Here is a 21,094-nt window from a genome sequence, read left to right as displayed (position 1 = left end):
GTATCCAATCCCGGTACCCACCCCTCCCTGGGTACCCAGTCACAGTACCCACCTATCCCAGTGTACCCAATCCCGGTACCCCACCCCCTTGCGTACCCAATCCCAGTCCGCACCCTTCCCTGTGCACCTAATCCCGGCACCCACCCCTTCCTGTGCAGCCAATCCCGGTACCCACCCCTCCCTGTGTACCCAATCCCGGTACCCACCCCTCCCTGTGTCCCCAATCCTGGTACCCACCACTCCCTGTGTCCCCAATCCCGGTACCCACCCCTCCCTTGTGTACCCAATCCCGGTACCCACCCCTCCATGTGTACTCAATCCTGGCACCCATCTCTCCCTGTGTACCCAATCCCGGTACCAACCCTTCCCTGAGTATCCAATCCCGGCACCTACCCCTCCCTGTCCACACAATCCCAGTACCCACCTCTCCCTTGTGTACCCAATCCTGACACCCACCCCTCAGTTTGTACCCAGTCCCAGTAGCCACCACTCCCCGTGTATCCAATCCCGGTACCCACCCCTCCCTGGGTACCCAGTCACAGTACCCACCTATCCCAGTGTACCCAATCCCGGTACCGACCCCTCCCTGTGTAGCCAATCCTGGTACCCACCACTCCCTGTGTCCCCAATCCCGGTACCCACCGCTCCCTTGTGTACCCAATCCCGGTACCCACCCCTCCATGTGTACCTAATCCCGGCACCCATCTCTCCCTGTGTACCCAATTACGGCACCCACCCATCCCTGTGTACCCAATCCCGGTACCCACCACTCCCTGTGTCCGCAATCCTGGTACCCACACCCCCCCCCCGTGTACCGAATCCCAGTACCCAACACTCCCTGTGTACCCAATCCCCGTACCCTCCACTCCCTCTGTGCCCAATCCCAGTATCTACCCCTCCCTGTGTAGCCAATCCCGGTACCCACCACTCCCTGTGTACCCAATCCCGGTAACCACCAGTCCCTTGTGTAGCCAATCCCGGTACGCAACACTCCCTGTGTACCCAATCCTGGTACCCACCCCCGCTTGTGTACCCAATTCCGGTACCCACCGATCCCTGTATACCCAATACCATTACCCACCACTCCCAGTGTACCGAATCCCGGTATCTACCACTCCCTGTGTACCCAATCCCGGTATCTACCACTCCCTGTGTACCCAATCTCGGTACCAATCTTTCCCTGTGTACCCAATCCTGACACCTACCCCTCAGTGTGTACCCAGTCCCGGTATCCACCCCTCCCTGTGTACCCAATCACGGTACCCACCCCTCCCTGTGTACCCAATCCCGATACCCACTCCTCCATGTGCACCCAGTCCCGGTATCCACCCCTCCCTGGGTGCCCAATACCGGCACCCACCCCTCCCTGTGTACCCAATCACGGTACCCACCCTTCCCTGTGCACCTAATCCCGGCACCCACCCCTCCCTGTGTAGCCAATCCTGGTAGCCACCCCTCCCTGTGTATCCAATCCCGGTACCCACCCATCCCTGTGTACCCAATCCCAATACCCACCCCTCCACGTGTACCCAATCCCGGCACCCATATCTCCCTGTGTACCCAATCCCGGCACCCACCCCTCCCTGTTTACCCAATCCCAGTACCCACCACTCCCTGTATACCCAATCGATGCACCCACGCCTCCCTGTGTACCCAATACCGGTAAACTCCCCTGCCTGTTCACCCAATCCCTGTATCTACCACTCCCTGTGTATCCAATCCTGGTACCCCCCCCCCCTTGTGTACCCAATCCCAGTCCGCACCCTTCCCTGTGCACCTAATCCCGGCACCCACCCCTCCCAGTGTACCCAATCCCGGTACCCACCCATCCCTGTGTACCCAATCCCGATACCCACCCCTCCATGTGTACCCAATCCCGGCACCCATCTCTCCCTGTGTACCCAATCCCGGCACCCACCCCTCCCTGTGTAGCCAATCCCGGTACCCACCACTCCCTGTGTACCCAGTCCCGGTAACCACCAGTCCCTTCTGTAGCCAATCCCGGTACCCAACCCTCCCTGTGTACCCAATCCCGGTATATACCACTCCCTGCGTACCGAATCCCGGTACCCAACACTCCCTGGGTACCCAATACTGGCACCCACCACTCCCTGTGTACCCAATCCCGGTATCTACCACTCCCTGGGTACCCAATACTGGCACCCACCCCTCCCTGTGTACCCAATCATGGTACCCACCCTTCCCTGTGCACCTAATCCTGGTAAACACCCCTCCCTGTGTACCCAATCCCGGTACCCACCCCTCCATGTCTACCAAATCCTGGTACCCACCCCTCCCTGTGCACCCAATCCAAGTACCCACCCATCCCAGTGTACCCAATCCCGGTACCCACCCCTCCCTGTGCACCCAATCCCAGTACCCACCCTCCATGTGTACCCAATCCCGGCACCCATCCCTCCATGTGTACCCAATCCCGGCACCCATCCCTCCATGTGTACCCAATCCCGGTACCCACCCCTCCATGTCTACCAAATCCTGGTACCCACCCCTCCCTGTGCACCCAATCCAAGTACCCACCTATCCCTGTGCACCCAATCCCAGTACCCACCCCTCCATGTGTACCCAATCCCGGCATCCATCCCTCCATGTGTACCCAATCCCAGCACCCATCCCTCCCTGTGTACCCAATCCCGGCACCCACCCCTCCCTGTGTACCCAATCCCGGCACCCACCCCTCCCTGTGTACCCATTCCCGGTAACCACCAGTCCCTTGTGTAGCAAATCCCGGTACCCAACCCTCCCTGTGTACCCAATCCTGATACCCACCCCCGCTTGTGTACCCAATTCCGGTACCCACCCATCCCTGTGTACCCAATCCCAGTACCCAACACTCCCGGTGTACCGAATCCCGGTATCTACCACTCCCTGTGTACCGAATCCCGGTACCCACCATTCCCTGTGTACCTCTTCACGGTATCTACCACTCCCTGTGTACCGAATCCCGGTACCCAACACACCCTGTCGACCCAATCCCGGTACCCTACACTCCCTCTGTACCCAATCCCAGTATCTACCACTCCCTGTGTACCCAATCCCGGTACCAACCCTTCCCTGTGTACCCAATCCCGGTGAACACCCCTCCCTGTGTACCCCATCCCGGCACCCACCCCTCCCTGTGTAGCCAATCCCGGTACCCACCACTCCCTGTGTACCCAGTCCCGGTAACCACCAGTCCCTTGTGCAGCCAATCCCGGTACCCAACCCTCCCTGTGTACCCAATCCTGGTACCCACCCCCGCTTGTGTACCCAATTCCAATACCCACCCATCTCTGTATACCCAATCCCAGTACCCAACACTCCCTGTGTACCCAATCCCGGTACCCTCCACTCCCTCTGTACCCAATCCCTGTATCTACCACTCCATGTGTACCCAATCCCGGCACCTACCCCTCCCTGTCTACCCAATCCCGGTACCCACCCGTCCCTTGTGTACCCAATCCTGACACACACCCCTCAGTGGGTACCCAGTCCCGGTACCCACCCCTCCCTGTGTATCCAATCCTTGTATCTACCACTCCCTGTGTACCGAATCCCAGTACCCACCATTCCCTGTATACCCAATCCCGGTACCCACCACTTCCTGTGTACCCAATTCCAGAGTTTACCACTCCCTGTGTACCCAATCCCAGTACCCACCCCTCCTTGAGTAACCAATCCCAGTATCTACCCCTCCCTGTGAACCAATCCCGGTTAACCCCCTCCCTGTGTGGCCAGTCCCGGTGCACCACCTCCTTGTGTACCCAATCCCGGCACCCACCCCTCCCTGTGTACCCAATCACGGCGCCCACCCGTCACTGTGTACCCAATCCCTAGACCCTCCACTCCCTCTGTACCCAATCCCGTTACCCCCGCTCCCTCTGTGACCAGCCCCAGTAAACCTCCTCTCTGTGTATCCAATCCCAGTACCCACCCCTCTCTGTGTATCCAATCCCAGTACCCACCCCTCCCTGTGTACCCAATCCCGGCACCCAGCCCTCGCTGTATACCCAATCCCGATAACCACCCCTCCCTGTGTACCCAATCCCAGTACCCACCCCTCCCTTGTGTACCAATCCCGGAACCCACCCCTCCCTGGGTACCCAGTCCTGGTACCCAGCCATCCCAGTGCACCCAATCCCGGTACCCACCCCTCCCTGTGTACCCAATCCCAGTACCCACCCCTCCCTGTGTACCCAATCCCGGCACCCAGCCCTCGCTGTATACCCAATCCCGATAACCACCCCTCCCTGTGTACCCAATCCCAGTACCCACCCCTCCCTTGTGTACCAATCCCGGAACCCACCCCTCCCTGGGTACCCAGTCCTGGTACCCAGCCATCCCAGTGCACCCAATCCCGGTACCCACCCCTCCCTGTGTACCCAATCCCAGTACCCACCCCTCCCTGTGCACCCAATCCCAGTACCCACCCCTCCATGTGTACCCAATCCCGGCATCCATCCCTCCATGTGTACCCAATCCCAGCACCCATCCCTCCCTGTGTACCCAATCCCGGCACCCACCCCTCCCTGTGTACCCATTCCCGGTAACCACCAGTCCCTTGTGTAGCAAATCCCGGTACCCAACCCTCCCTGTGTACCCAATCCTGATACCCACCCCCGCTTGTGTACCCAATTCCGGTACCCACCCATCCCTGTGTACCCAATCCCAGTACCCAACACTCCCGGTGTACCGAATCCCGGTATCTACCACTCCCTGTGTACCGAATCCCGGTACCCACCATTCCCTGTGTACCTCTTCCCGGTATCTACCACTCCCTGTGTACCGAATCCCGGTACCCAACACGCCCTGTCGACCCAGTCCCGGTACCCTACACTCCCTCTGTACCCAATCCCAGTATCTGCCACTCCCTGTGTACCCAATCCCGGTACCAACCCTTCCCTGTGTACCCAATCCCGGTGAACACCCCTCACTGTGTACCCCATCCCGGCACCCACCCCTCCCTGTGTAGCCAATCCCGGTACCCACCACTCCCTGTGTACCCAGTCCCGGTAACCACCAGTCCCGGTAACCACCAGTCCCTTCTGCAGCCAATCCCGGTACCCAACCCTCCCTGTGTACCCAATCCTGGTACCCACCCCCGCTTGTGTACCCAATTCCAATACCCACCCATCTCTGTATACCCAATCCCAGTACCCAACACTCCCTGTGTACCCAATCCCGGTACCCTCCACTCCCTCTGTACCCAATCCCTGTATCTACCACTCCATGTGTACCCAATCCCGGCACCTACCCCTCCCTGTCTACCCAATCCCGGTACCCACCCGTCCCTTGTGTACCCAATCCTGACACACACCCCTCAGTGTGTACCCAGTCCCGGTACCCACCCCTCCCTGTGTATCCAATCCTTGTATCTACCACTCCCTGTGTACCGAATCCCAGTACCCACCATTCCCTGTATACCCAATCCCGGTACCCACCCGTCCCTTGTGCACCCAATCCTGACACACACCCCTCAGTGTGTACCCAGTCCCGGTACCCACCCCTCCCTGTGTATCCAATCCTTGTATCTACCACTCCCTGTGTACCGAATCCCAGTACCCACCATTCCCTGTATACCCAATCCCGGTACCCACCACTTCCTGTGTACCCAATTCCAGAGTTTACCACTCCCTGTGTACCCAATCCCAGTACCCACCCCTCCCTGAGTAACCAATCCCAGTATCTACCCCTCCCTGTGAACCAATCCCGGTTACCCCCCTCCCTGTGTGGCCAGTCCCGGTACACCACCTCCTTGTGTACCCAATCCCGGCACCCACCCCTCCCTGTGTACCCAATCCCGGCACCCATCCCTCCATGTGTACCCAATCCTGGCACACACCCCTCCCTGTGTACCCAATCACGGCGCCCACCCGTCCCTGTGTACCCAATCCCAAGACCCTCCACTCCCTCTGTACCCAATCCCGTTACCCCCGCTCCCTCTGTGACCAGCCCCAGTAAACCTCCTCTCTGTGTATCCAATCCCAGTACCCACCCCTCCCTGTGTACCCAATCCCGGCACCCACCCCTCGCTGTATACCCAATCCCGATAACCACCCCTCCCTGTGTACCCAATCCCAGTACCCACCACTCCCTGTGTCCCCAATCCCGGTACCCACCCCTCCCTTGTGTACCAATCCCGGAACCCACCCCTCCCTGGGTACCCAGTCCTGGTACCCAGCCATCCCAGTGCACCCAATCCCGGTACCCACCCCTCCCTGTGTACCCAAACCCAGTACCCACCCCTCCCTGTGCACCCAATCCCAGTACCCACCCTTCCATGTGTACCCAATCCCGGCATCCATCCCTCCATGTGTACCCAATCCCAGCACCCATCCCTCCCTGTGTACCCAATCCCGGCACCCACCCCTCCCTGTGTACCCATTCCCGGTAACCACCAGTCCCTTGTGTAGCCAATCCCGGTACCCAACCCTCCCTGTGTACCCAATCCTGATACCCACCCCCGCTTGTGTACCCAATTCCGGTACCCACCCATCCCTGTGTACCCAATCCCAGTACCCAACACTCCCGGTGTACCGAATCCCAGTATCTACCACTCCCTGTGTACCGAATCCCGGTACCCATCATTCTCTGTGTACCTCTTCCCGGTATCTACCACTCCCTGTGTACCAAATCCCGGTACCCAACACTCCCTCTGTACCCAATCCCAGTATCTACCACTCCCTGTGTACCCAATCCCGGTACCAACCCTTCCCTGTATACCCAATCCCGGTGAACACCCCTCACTGTGTACCCCATCCCGGTACTCACCCCGCCCTTGTATACCCAGTCCCGGCACCCACCTCTCCCTGTGTAACCAATCCCGGTACACACCCCTCCCTTGTATACCCAATCCGAGAACCCAGCACTCCGTGTTTACCCAGATCAGGTACCCACCCCTCCCTGTGTACCCAATCCGGTACCCAACCCTCCCTGTGTACCCAATCTCGGTACCCACCATTCCTTGTGTACCCAATCTCCGTACCGACCACTCCCTGTGTACCCAATCCCGGTATCTACCACTCCCTGTGTACCCAATCCCAGTACCCACCCCTCCCTGTGTACCCAATCCCAGTACCCACCACTCCCTGTATACCCAACCACTGTACCCACCCCTCCCTGTGTACATCATCCTGGCACCCACGCCCCCCCTGTGTACCCAATCCCGGTACCCACCCCTCCCTTCTATACCCAATCCCGGCACCCACTCCACCCTGTGTAACCAATCCCGGTGCCCACCCCTCCTTGTGTACCCAATGCCGGCACGCACCCCTCCCTGTGTAACCAATCCTGGAACCCAGCCCTCCTGTGTAACTAATCCGGGTATCTACCACTCCCTGTGTACCCAATCCCGGTAAATTCCCCTCCCTGTGTACCCAATCCCGGTACCCACCCCTCCCTTGAGTACCCAATCCTGGAACCTAGCCCTCTGTGTTTACTCAAATCCGGTACCCACCCCTCCCTGTGTACCCAATCACGGTACCCACCATTCCTTGTGTACCCAATCTACATACCCACCACTCCCTGTGTACCCAATCCCAGTACCCACCCCTCCCTGTGTACCCAATCCCGGTACCCACCCCTCCCTGTTTACCCAATCACAGTACCCACCACTCGCTGTATACCCAATCCCTGTACCCACGCCTCCCTGTGTACCCAATACCGGTAAACTCCCCTGCCTGTGTACCCAATCCCGGGACTACCATTCCTTGTGTACCCAATCTCTGTACCCACCACTCACTGTTCACCCAATCTCTGTATCTACCACTCCCTGTGTACCGAATCCCAGTACCCAACACTCCCTGTGTACCCAATACCGGTACCCTCCACTCCCTCTGTGCCCAATTCCGGTATATACCACTCCCTGTGTACCCAATCCCGGTACCAACCCATCCCTGTGTACCCAATCCCGGCACCTACCCCTCCCTGTCTACACAATCCCGGTACCCACCCCTCCCTTGTGTACCCAATCCTGACACCCACCCCTCAGTGTGTACCCAGTCCCAGTACCAACCCCTCCCTGTTTCGCCAATCCCGGTACTCACCCCTCCCTGTGTATCCAATCCCGGTACCCACCGATCCCTGTGTACCCAATCCCGATACCCACCCCTCCATGTGTAGCCAATCCCGGTACCCACCACTTCCTGTGTACCCAATCCCGGTAACCACCAGTCCCTTGTGTAACCAATCCCAGTACCCAACCCTCCCTGTGTACCCAATACTGGTACCCACCCCCGCTTGTGTAACTAATTCCGGTACCCACCGATCCCTGTATACCCAATCCCAGTACCCACCACTCCCGGTGTACCGAAACCCGGTATCTACCACTCCCTGTGTACCGAAATCCGGTACCCAACACTCCCTGTGTACCCAATCCCGGTACCCTCCACTCCCTCTGTACCTAATCCCGGTATCTACCACTCCCTGTGTACCCAATCCCGGTACCAACCCTTCCCTGTGTACCGAATCCCGGTAACCACCACTCCCTTGTGTAGCCAATCCCGGTACCCACCCATCCCTGTGTACCCAATCCCAATATACACCCTTCCATGTGTACCCAACCCCGGCACCCATCTCTCCCTGTGTACCCAATCCCTGTATCCACCAGTCCCTTGTGTAGCCATTCCCGGTACCAAACCCTCCCTGTGTACCCAATCCTGGTACCCACCCTCGCTTGTGTACCCAATTCCGGTACCCACCGATCCCTGTATACCCAATCCCAGTACCCACCACTCCCAGTGTACCGAATCCCGGTATCTACCACTCCCTGTGTAACGAAACCCGGTACCCAACACTCCCTGTGTACCCAATCCCGGTACCCTCCACTCCCTCTGTACCCAATCCCGGTATCTACCACTCCCTGTGTACCCAATCCCGGTACCAACCCTTCCCTGTGTACCCAATCCCGGCACCTACCCCTCCCTGTCTGCACAATACCGGTACCCACCCCTCCCTTGTGTACCCAATCCTGATACCCACCCCTCAGTGTGTACCCAGTCCCAGTAGCCACCACTCTCCGTGTATCAAATCCTGGTACCCACCCCTCCCTGGGTACCCAGTCCCAGTACCCACCCATCCCTGTGTACCCAATCCTGGCACCCATCACTCCCTGTGTACCCAATCCCGGTACCCACCATTCGCTGTGTACCCAATTCCGGTAACCACCAGTCCCTTGTGTAGCCAATCCCGGTACCCAACCCTCCCTGTGTACCCAATCCCAGTACCCTCCACTCCCTCTGTACCCAATCCCGGTATCTACCACTCCCTGGGTACCCAATACCGGCACCCACCCCTCCCTGTGCACCTAATCCCAGCACCCACCCCTCCTTGTGTAGCCAATCCCGGTACCCACCCATCCTTGTGTACCCAATCCCGTTACCCACCACTCCCTGTGTCCCCATTCCCGGTACGCACCCCTCCCTTGTGTACCAATCCTGGAACCCACTCCTCCCTGGGTACCCAGTCCCGGTACCCACCCATCCCAGTGTACCCAATCCCGGCACCCATCCCTCCATGTGTACCCAATCCTGGAACCTAGCCCTCTGTGTTTACTGAAATCCGGTACCCACCCCTCCCTGTGTACCCAATCACGGTACCCACCATTCCTTGTGTACCCAATCTCCATACCCACCACTCCCTGTGTACCCAAGCCCGGTACCCACCCCTCCCTGTTTACCCAATCCCAGTACCCACCACTCCCTGTATACCCAATCCCAGTACGGTACGCACCCCTCCCTTGTATACCCAATCCTGGCACCCACCCCTCCCTGTGTAACCAATCCCGGTGCCCACCCCTCCCTGTGTACCCAATCCCGGTACCCACCATTCCTTGTGTACCCAATCCCGGTATATACCACTCCCTGTGTACCCAATCCCAGTACCCCGCCCATCCCTGTGTACCCAATCCCAGTACCCACCCCTCCCTGTGTATCCAATCCCAGTAGCCACCACTCCCTGTATACCCAACCACTGTACCCACCCCTCCCTGTGTACATCATCCTGGCACCCACGCCCCCCTGTGTACCCAATCCGCGTACTCATCCCTCCCTTGTATACCCAATCCCGGCACCCACTCCTCCCTGTGTAACCAATCCCGGTGCCCACCCCTCCTTGTGTACCCAATGCCGGCACGCACCCCTCCCTGTGTAACCAATCCTGGAACCCAGCCCTCCTGTGTAACTAATCTGGGTATCTACCACTCCCTGTGTACCCAATCCCGGTACCCACCCCTCCCTTGAGTACCCAATCCTGGAACCTAGCCCTCTGTGTTTACTCAAATCCGGTACCCACCCCTCCCTGTGTACCCAATCCCGGTACCCACCCCTCCCTGTTTACCCAATCCCAGTACCCACCACTCCCTGTATACCCAATCCCTGTACCCACGCCTCCCTGTGTACCCAATACCGGTAAACTCCACTGCCTGTGTACCCAATCCCAGTACTACCATTCCTTGTGAACCCAATCTCTGTACCCACCACTCCCTGTTCACCCAATCTCTGTATCTACCACTCCCTGTGTACCCAATCCCAGTACCCCTCCCCTCCTTGTGTACCCAATCCCAGTACGCACCCCTCCCTTGTATACCCAATTCCGGCACCCACCCCTCCCTGTGTAGCCAATCCCGGTACCCACTACTCCCTGTGTACCCAATCTCGGTATCCACCAGTCCCTTGTGTAGCCATTCCCGGTACCCAACCCTCCCTGTGTACCCAATCCTGGTACCCACCCTCGCTTGTGTACCCAATTCCGGTACCCACCGATCCCTGTATACCCAATCCCAGTACCCACCACTCCCAGTGTACCGAATCCCGGTATCTACCACTCCCTGTGTAACGAAACCCGGTACCCAACACTCCCTGTGTACCCAATCCCGGTACCCTCCACTCCCTCTGTACCCAATCCCGGTATCTACCACTCCCTGTGTACCCAATCCCGGTACCAACCCTTCCCTGTGTACCCAATCCCGGCACCTACCCCTCCCTGTCTGCACAATACCGGTACCCACCCCTCCCTTGTGTACCCAATCCTGATACCCACCCCTCAGTGTGTACCCAGTCCCAGTAGCCACCACTCTCCGTGTATCAAATCCTGGTACCCACCCCTCCCTGGGTACCCAGTCCCAGTACCCACCCATCCCTGTGTACCCAATCCTGGCACCCATCACTCCCTGTGTACCCAATCCCGGTACCCACCATTCGCTGTGTACCCAATTCCGGTAACCACCAGTCCCTTGTGTAGCCAATCCCGGTACCCAACCCTCCCTGTGTACCCAATCCCAGTACCCTCCACTCCCTCTGTACCCAATCCCGGTATCTACCACTCCCTGGGTACCCAATACCGGCACCCACCCCTCCCTGTGCACCTAATCCCAGCACCCACCCCTCCTTGTGTAGCCAATCCCGGTACCCACCCATCCTTGTGTACCCAATCCCGTTACCCACCACTCCCTGTGTCCCCATTCCCGGTACGCACCCCTCCCTTGTGTACCAATCCTGGAACCCACTCCTCCCTGGGTACCCAGTCCCGGTACCCACCCATCCCAGTGTACCCAATCCCGGCACCCATCCCTCCATGTGTACCCAATCCTGGAACCTAGCCCTCTGTGTTTACTGAAATCCGGTACCCACCCCTCCCTGTGTACCCAATCACGGTACCCACCATTCCTTGTGTACCCAATCTCCATACCCACCACTCCCTGTGTACCCAAGCCCGGTACCCACCCCACCCTGTTTACCCAAACCCCGTACCCACCACACCCAGTATACCCAATCCCAGTACGGTACGCACCCCTCCCTTGTATACCCAATCCTGGCACCCACCCCTCCCTGTGTAACCAATCCCGGTGCCCACCCCTCCCTGTGTACCCAATCCCGGTACCCACCATTCCTTGTGTACCCAATCTCGGTATATACCACTCCCTGTGTACCCAATCCCAGTACCCCGCCCATCCCTGTGTACCCAATCCCAGTACCCACCCCTCCCTGTGTATCCAATCCCAGTAGCCACCACTCCCTGTATACCCAACCACTGTACCCACCCCTCCCTGTGTACATCATCCTGGCACCCACGCCCCCCTGTGTACCCAATCCCGGTACCAACCCTTCCCTGTGTACCCAATCCCGGCACCTACCCCTCCCTGTCTGCACAATACCGGTACCCACCCCTCCCTTGTGTACCCAATCCTGATACCCACCCCTCAGTGTGTACCCAGTCCCAGTAGCCACCACTCTCCGTGTATCAAATCCTGGTACCCACCCCTCCCTGGGTACCCAGTCCCAGTACCCACCCATCCCTGTGTACCCAATCCTGGCACCCATCACTCCCTGTGTACCCAATCCCGGTACCCACCATTCGCTGTGTACCCAATTCCGGTAACCACCAGTCCCTTGTGTAGCCAATCCCGGTACCCAACCCTCCCTGTGTACCCAATCCCAGTACCCTCCACTCCCTCTGTACCCAATCCCGGTATCTACCACTCCCTGGGTACCCAATACCGGCACCCACCCCTCCCTGTGCACCTAATCCCAGCACCCACCCCTCCTTGTGTAGCCAATCCCGGTACCCACCCATCCTTGTGTACCCAATCCCGTTACCCACCACTCCCTGTGTCCCCATTCCCGGTACACACCCCTCCCTTGTGTACCAATCCTGGAACCCACTCCTCCCTGGGTACCCAGTCCCGGTACCCACCCATCCCAGTGTACCCAATCCCGGCACCCATCCCTCCATGTGTACCCAATCCTGGAACCTAGCCCTCTGTGTTTACTGAAATCCGGTACCCACCCCTCCCTGTGTACCCAATCACGGTACCCACCATTCCTTGTGTACCCAATCTCCATACCCACCACTCCCTGTGTACCCAAGCCCGGTACCCACCCCTCCCTGTTTACCCAATCCCAGTACCCACCACTCCCTGTATACCCAATCCCAGTACGGTACGCACCCCTCCCTTGTATACCCAATCCTGGCACCCACCCCTCCCTGTGTAACCAATCCCGGTGCCCACCCCTCCCTGTGTACCCAATCCCGGTACCCACCATTCCTTGTGTACCCAATCCCGGTATATACCACTCCCTGTGTACCCAATCCCAGTACCCCGCCCATCCCTGTGTACCCAATCCCAGTACCCACCCCTCCCTGTGTATCCAATCCCAGTAGCCACCACTCCCTGTATACCCAACCACTGTACCCACCCCTCCCTGTGTACATCATCCTGGCACCCACGCCCCCCTGTGTACCCAATCCGCGTACTCATCCCTCCCTTGTATACCCAATCCCGGCACCCACTCCTCCCTGTGTAACCAATCCCGGTGCCAACCCCTCCTTGTGTACCCAATGCCGGCACGCACCCCTCCCTGTGTAACCAATCCTGGAACCCAGCCCTCCTGTGTAACTAATCTGGGTATCTACCACTCCCTGTGTACCCAATCCCGGTACCCACCCCTCCCTTGAGTACCCAATCCTGGAACCTAGCCCTCTGTGTTTACTCAAATCCGGTACCCACCCCTCCCTGTGTACCCAATCCCGGTACCCACCCCTCCCTGTTTACCCAATCCCAGTACCCACCACTCCCTGTATACCCAATCCCTGTACCCACGCCTCCCTGTGTACCCAATACCGGTAAACTCCACTGCCTGTGTACCCAATCCCAGTACTACCATTCCTTGTGAACCCAATCTCTGTACCCACCACTCCCTGTTCACCCAATCTCTGTATCTACCACTCCCTGTGTACCCAATCCCAGTACCCCTCCCCTCCTTGTGTACCCAATCCCAGTACGCACCCCTCCCTTGTATACCCAATTCCGGCACCCACCCCTCCCTGTGTAGCCAATCCCGGTACCCACTACTCCCTGTGTACCCAATCTCGGTAACCACCAGTCCCTTGTGTAGCCAATCCCGATACCCAACACTCCCTGTATACCCAATTCCAGTACCCACCACTCCCGGTGTACCAAATCCCGGTATCTACCACTCCCTGTGTACCGAATCCCGGTACCCAACACTCCCTGTGAACCCAATCCCGGTACCCTCCACTCCCTCTGTACCCAATCCCAGTATCTACCACTCCCTGTGTACCCAATCCCGGTACCAACCCTTCCCTGTGTACGCAATCCCGGCACCTACCCCTCCCTGTCTGCACAATCCCGGTACCCACCCGTCCCTTGTGTACCCAATCCTGACACCCACCCCTCAGTGTGTACCCAGTCCCAGTACCCACCCTTCCCTGTGTATCCAATCCCAGTATCTACCACTCCCTGTGTACCGAATCCCACTACCCACCATTCCCTGTATACCCAATCCCGGTACCCACCACTTCCTGTGTACCCAATCCTGGAGTTTACCACTCCCTGTGTACCCAATCGCGGTACACACCCCTCCCTGAGTATCCAATCCCAGTATCTACCCCTCCCTGTGAACCAATCCCAGTTACCCCCCGCCCTGTGTGGCCAGTCCCGGTACACCACCTCCCTGTGTACCCAATCCCGGCACCCACCCATCCCTATGTACCCAATCCCGGCACACATCCCTCCATGTGTACCCAATCCCGGCACCCACCCCTCCCTGTGTACCCAAAAACGGCCCCCACCCGTCCCTGTGTACCCAATCCCAAGACCCTCCACTCCCTCTGTACCCATTCCCGTTACCCCCGCTCCCTGTGTCACCAACCCCAGTACACCTCCTCCCTGTGTATCTAATCCCAGTACCCACTCCTCCGATTTATCCAATCCCGGCACGCACCCCTTCCTGTGTACCCAATCCTGGATCCCAGCCCTCGTGTGTAACCAATCCCGGTATCTACCACTCCCTGTGTACCCAATCCCGGTACCCTCCACTCCCTCTGTACCCAATCCCCGTATCTACCACTCCCTGTGTACCGAATCCTGGTACCCAACACTCCCTGTGTACCCAATCCCAGTACCCACCACTCCCTGTGTACCCAATCCCGGTATCTACCACTCCCTGGGTACCGAATACTGGCACCCACCCCTCCTTGTGTACCCAATCACGGTACCCACCCATCCCTGTGTACCCAATCCCAATACCCACCCCTCCATGTGTACCCAATCCAGGCACCCATCTCTCCCTGTGTACCCAATACCAGCACCCACCCCTCCGTGTGTAGCCAATCCCAGTACCCACCACTCCCTGTGTACCCAATCCCGGTAACCACCAGTCCCTTCTGTAGCCAATTCCGGTACCCAACCCTCCCTGTGTACCCAATCCCGGTACCCTCCACTCCCACTCTACCCAATCCCAGTATCTACCACTCCCTGTGTACCGAATCCCGGTACCCAACACTCCCTGTGTACCCAATCTCGGTACCCTCCACTCTCTCTGTACCCAGTCCCGGTACCCACCACTCCCTGTGTACCCAATCCCGGTAACCACCCCTCCCTGTGTACCCAATACCAGAACTCACCACTCACTGTGTACCCAATCCCGTTACCCACCACTCCCTGTGTCCCCAATCCCGATACCCACCCCTCCCTTGTGTACCAATGCTGGAACCCACTCCACCCTGGGTACCCAGTCCCGGTACCCACCCATCCCAGTGTACCCAATCCCGGTACCCACCCCTCCCTGTGTACCAATCCCGGTACCCACCCCTCCCTGTGCACCCAATCGCAGTACCCACCCCTCCTTGTGAACCCAATCCCGGCACCCATCCCTCCATGTATACCCAATCCCGGCACCCATCCATCCCTCCCTGTGTACCCAATCACGGCTCCCACCCTTCCCTGTGCACCTAATCCTGGTAAACACCCCTCCCTGTGTACCCAATCCCGGTACCCACCCCTCCATGTGTACCAAATCCTGGTACCCACCCCTCCCTGTGTACCCAATCCCAGTACCCACCACTCCCGGTGTACCGAATCCCGGTATCTACCACACCCTGTGTACCCAATCCCGGTACCCACCATTCCCTGTGTACCCAATCCCAGTACCCTCCCCTCCCTCTGTGCCCAATCCCGGTATCTACCACTCCCTGTGTACCCAATCCCGGTACCAACCCTTCCCTGTGTACCCAATCCCGGCACCTACCCCTCCCTGTCTGCACAATCCTGGTACCCACCCCTCCCTTGTGTACCCAATCCTGACACCTACCCCTCCCTGTGTACCCAGTCCCGGTACCCACCCCTCCCTGTGTACCCAATCCCGGCACCCACCCCTCCCTGTGCAGCCAATCCCGGTACCCACCACTCCCTGTGTACCCAATCCCGGTAACCACCCCCACTTGTGTACGCAATTCCGGTACCCACTCATCCCTGTATACCCAATCCCAGTACCCACCACTCCCGGTGTACCAAATCCCGGTATCTACCACTCCCTGTGTACCGAATCCCGGTACCCAACACTCCCTGTGAACCCAATCCCGGTACCCTCCACTCCCTCTGTACCCAATCCCAGTATCTACCACTCCCTGTGTACCCAATCCCGGTCCCCACCCTTCCCTGTGTATCCAATCCCGGTATCTACCACTCCCTGTGTACCGAATCCCGCTACCCACCATTCCCTGTATACCCAATCCCGGTACCCACCACTTCCTGTGTACCCAATCCCGGTACCCACCACTTCCTGTGTACCCAATCCCGGAGTTTACCACTCCCTGTGTACCCAATCCCGGTACACACCCCTCCCTGAGTATCCAATCCCAGTATCTACCCCTCCCTGTGAACCAATCCCGGTTACCCCCCGCCCTGTGTGGCCAGTCCCGGTACACCACCTCCCTGTGTACCCAATCCCGGCACCCACCCATCCCTATGTACCCAATCCCGGCACACATCCCTCCATGTGTACCCAATCCCGGCACCCACCCCTCCCTGTGTACCCAAAAACGGCCCCCACCCGTCCCTGTGTACCCAATCCCAAGACCCTCCACTCCCTCTGTACCCAATCCCGTTACCCCCGCTCCCTGTGTCACCAACCCCAGTACACCTCCTCCCTGTGTATCCAATCCCAGTACCCACCCCTCCCTGTGTTCCCAATCCCGATACCCACCCCTCCCTGTGTACCCAATCCCGGCACCCACCCCTCCCTGTGTACCCAATCCCGATAACCTCCACTCCCTGTGTACCCAATCCCGGTGAACACCCCTCCCTGTGTACCCAATCCCGGTACCCACCACTCCCTGTTTCCCAATCCCGGTACCCACCCCTCCCTTGTATACCCAATCCCAGAATCCAGCCCTCCGTGTTTACCCAAATCAGGTACCCACCCCTCTCTGTGTACCCAATCCGGTACCCAACCCTACCCGTGTACCCAATCCCGGTACCCACCATTCCTTGTGTACCCAATCTCCCTACCCACCACTCCCTGTGTACCCAATCCCGGTATCTACCACTCTCTGTGTACCCAATCCCGGTACCCCGCCCATCCCTGTGTACCCAATCCCAGTACCCACCCCTCCCTGTGTACCCAATCCCAGTACCCACCACTCTCTGTATACCCAACCTCTGTACCCACCCCTCCCTGTGTACCTCATCCTGGCACCCACGCACCCCTGTGTACCCAATCCGCGTACTCATCCCTCCCTTGTATACCCAATCCCGGCACCCACTCCTCCCTGTGTAACCAATCCCGGTGCCCACCCCTCCTTGTCTACCCAATGCCGGCACGCACCCCTCCCTGTGTAACCAATCCTGGAACCCAGCCCTCCTGTGTAACTAATCCGGGTATCTACCACTTCCTGTGTACCCAATCCCGGTAAACTCCCCTCCCTGTGAACCCAATCCCGGTACCCACCCCTCCCTTGAGTACCCAATCCTGGAACCTAGCCCTCTGTGTTTACCCAAATCCGCTACCCACCCCTCCCTGTGTACCCAATCACGGTACCCACCATTCCTTGTGTACCCAACCTACATACCCACCCCTCCCTGTGTATCCAATCACGGTACCTACCATTCCTTGTGTACCCAATCTCCATACCCACCACTCCCTGTGTACTCAATCCCGGTACCCACCCCTCCCTGTTTACCCAATCCCAGTACCCACCACTCCCTGTATACCCAATCCCTGTACCCACGCCTCCCTGTGTACCCAATACCGGTAAACTCCCCTGCCTGTGTACCCAATCCCGGTACTACCATTCCTTGTGTACCCAATCTCTGTACCCACAACTCCCTGTTCACCCAATCTCTGTATCTACCACTCCCTGTGTACCTAATCCCGGTACCCCCCCCCCTCCTTGTGTACCCAATCCCAGTACACACCCCACCCTTCTATACCCAATCCCGGCACCCACTCCTCCCTGTGTAACCAATCCCGGTGCCCACCCCTCCTAGTGTACCCAATCCCGGCACGCACCCCTCCCTGTGTACCCAATCCTGGATCCCAGCCCTCGTGTGTAACCAATCCCGGTATCTACCACTCCCTGTGTACCCAATCCCGGTACCCTCCACTCCCTCTGTACCCAATCCCGGTATCTACCACTCCCTGTGTACCGAATCCCGGTACCCAACACTCCCTGTGTACCCAATCCCGGTACCCACCCTTCCAAGTGCACCTAATCCCGGCACCCACCCCTCCCTGTGTAGCCAATCCCGGTACCCACCCCTCCCTGTGTATCCAATCCCGGTATCTACCACTCCCTGTGTACCGAATCCCGCTATCCACCATTCCCTGTATACCCAATCCCGGTACCCACCACTTCCTGTGTACCTAATCCCGGAGTTTACCACTCCCTGTGTACCCAATCCCGGTACCCACCCATCCCTGTGTACCCAATCCCAATACCCACCCCTCCATGTGTACCCAATCCAGGCACCCATCTCTCCCTGTGTACCCAATACCGGCACCCACCCCTCCATGTGTAGCCAATCCCAGTACCCACCACTCCCTGTGTACCCAATCCCGGTAACCACCAGTCCCTTCTGTAGCCAATTCCGGTACCCAACCCTCCCTGTGTACCCAATCCCGGTACCCTCCACTCCCACTCTACCCAATCCCGGTACCCTCCACTCCCACTCTACCCAATCCCGGTACCCACCCGTTTGTGTACCCAATCCTGACACCCACCCCTCAGTGTGTACCCAGTCCCGGTACCCACCCCTCCCTGTGTATCCAATCCCGGTATCTACCACTCCCTGTGTACCGAATCCCGCTATCCACCATTCCCTGTATACCCAATCGCGGTACCCACCACTTCCTGTGTACCTAATCCCGGAGTTTACCACTCCCTGTGTACCCAATCCTGGTAGCCACCCCTCCCTGAGTATCCAATCCCAGTATCCACCCCTCCCTGTGAACCAATCCCGGTTACCCCCCGCCCTGTTTGGCCAGTCCCGGTACACCACCTCCCTGTGTACCCAATCCCGGCACCCACCCCTCCCTGTGTACCCAATCCCAAGACCCTCCACTCCCGCTGTACCCAATCCTGAATATATTACTCTCAAAATATTACTCACACCATAGAAAAGACCAAATCGGTTGCTGGGAAAAAAGGCTGGCAGGAGTTTGTGACCCAGTCTCAGCAGAGGATCCTCGTAACCCCACAGCAGCTCATCCACACTGTGAGTCTGAAAGATCGCGCTGCTCTTCAAGGCAAACAAGAAGGAAAGGAAGATTTTCCGGGATGCACCGCTGTGTTTTAATGATTCCAGCAGAGCCTAGGGAAAACAAGTAGTCTATCACATTCAATCAGGCAAAATCTCTTCCAAGGTGGTGTAAACCCTGTCTAAAGATGTTGCTAATTATTGACACTGTGTGTGCGTCACCACAAGGTCAATATTGATTGTTTCTTTCTAATTATTTTTGAGAAGTTGGTCTCCTTGAATCATCGCATGCCTCTGGGTAGAACATACCCAGGTAATCTGGTTGGTTATTGTCACATATATCCAGGAACAATGAAAAACTTTGTTTTGCATGCCATTCTGCTCTGCAAGGCAAACAAGAAGGATGAGACCATTTTCTGGCTGTCCCAATGTGCTTTTGCATTTTCAGCAGGGCCTAGAGAAGGGGAACGCTTGATGACAATGTTCTTGGTGCTAGGCTAACACAACCTGTCAGGAACTAGCCATCACAAAGTGGAATAAAGAACTATTTACACATGAAGTTACTTAGATATACTTATACCAAAATGCTTTTCCTGCCATTGTTGGACACAATGGACAGCTACCTCCACCATACCAAAATGATTACATGGAAATCGATGTTAAAGGTGTTGCAGCCTCAAAATTCACATCCATTTTACCAAAACAATTTAAGCTCCTCCAATCAGGTTTCCTCTCCTCAACTCTACCAAAACAAGTTTGTTCAAGGCTCCCAATGATAGTTAATGCAATGAGCACAAAGATCACCCGGTCATCTCTCTTCTCCCATGTTCATCAGGCAGAAGATACAAAGTCTTGAGATCATGTACCTCTAGGGTCAAAGACAGGTTGTCAGAACATAGTCCTTAAAGGCATTGCTCTTTGACTAAATTCAAAATAATTTGACATTAATGTTAATGTAAATGTTAAATGCTTTCAGTCTGGTTGCTCAGAAAGATTGATGCAGGCAGACAGGAGAAAAGGTTCAAAGATGTGATACAACTGGGAGTATAAGTACCACTACAACTGGTTCTAGGATGTTGAGGCTTTGGACAGGGTGCAGAAGAGGATGCTGTTGGGATTAGAGGGAGTGTGCTGTAACAAGAGGTTGGACAAACTTGGGTTGTTTTCTCTGGAGCGGCAGAGGATGGGGAGAGATCTGATAGAGATTTGCAAGATTATAAAAGACGTAGAGTAGACAGATAGTATCTTTTTCCCACGGTTGAAATGTCTAATACCAGAGCGCATGCATTTAAGGTGAGAGGTGTTGAGCTCAATGGAGAGGTGCAAGTTTTTTTACACAAAGTGGTGGGTGTCTGGAACGCACTGTCTGGATGGTGGTAGAGGCAGATATGTTAGCGATTTTTAAGATACGTTTAGATAGGCAAATGAATGTGAGAATATGGACATTGTGTATAGAGAAGGGATTAGTGTAGTTAGCCATTTGATTTCTAATTTAATTGGTTCAGCACAGTATTTTGGGCCTATTTCTGTGTTGTACTCTTCTACATTCTATGCTCTATGTTAAATACATTTAGCCAGAAAATAAGAAAGGCTTAAACCTTG

General features: G+C 57.2%; 1 protein-coding gene across 1 annotated transcript in view; it reads right to left on the bottom strand.

The window, feature by feature from the left end:
* Positions 1 to 21,094, bottom strand: part of LOC134348224 (lysosome membrane protein 2-like) — a 181,380-nt gene that overhangs the window by 108,461 nt on the left and 51,825 nt on the right. Inside the window, exon 4 of the mRNA XM_063051277.1 lies at positions 19,406 to 19,606. Within this exon, the coding sequence (XP_062907347.1) occupies positions 19,406 to 19,606 (201 nt within the window). The remainder of the gene's footprint in view (positions 1 to 19,405; positions 19,607 to 21,094) is intronic.

The sequence above is a fragment of the Mobula hypostoma genome, chromosome 6 (genome assembly GCF_963921235.1).
Source record: "Mobula hypostoma chromosome 6, sMobHyp1.1, whole genome shotgun sequence".
Classification (NCBI taxonomy): Eukaryota; Metazoa; Chordata; class Chondrichthyes; order Myliobatiformes; family Myliobatidae; genus Mobula; species Mobula hypostoma.
Note: the sequence above shows the minus strand (reverse complement) of the source record. Positions and strands in the feature narration are given on the sequence as shown.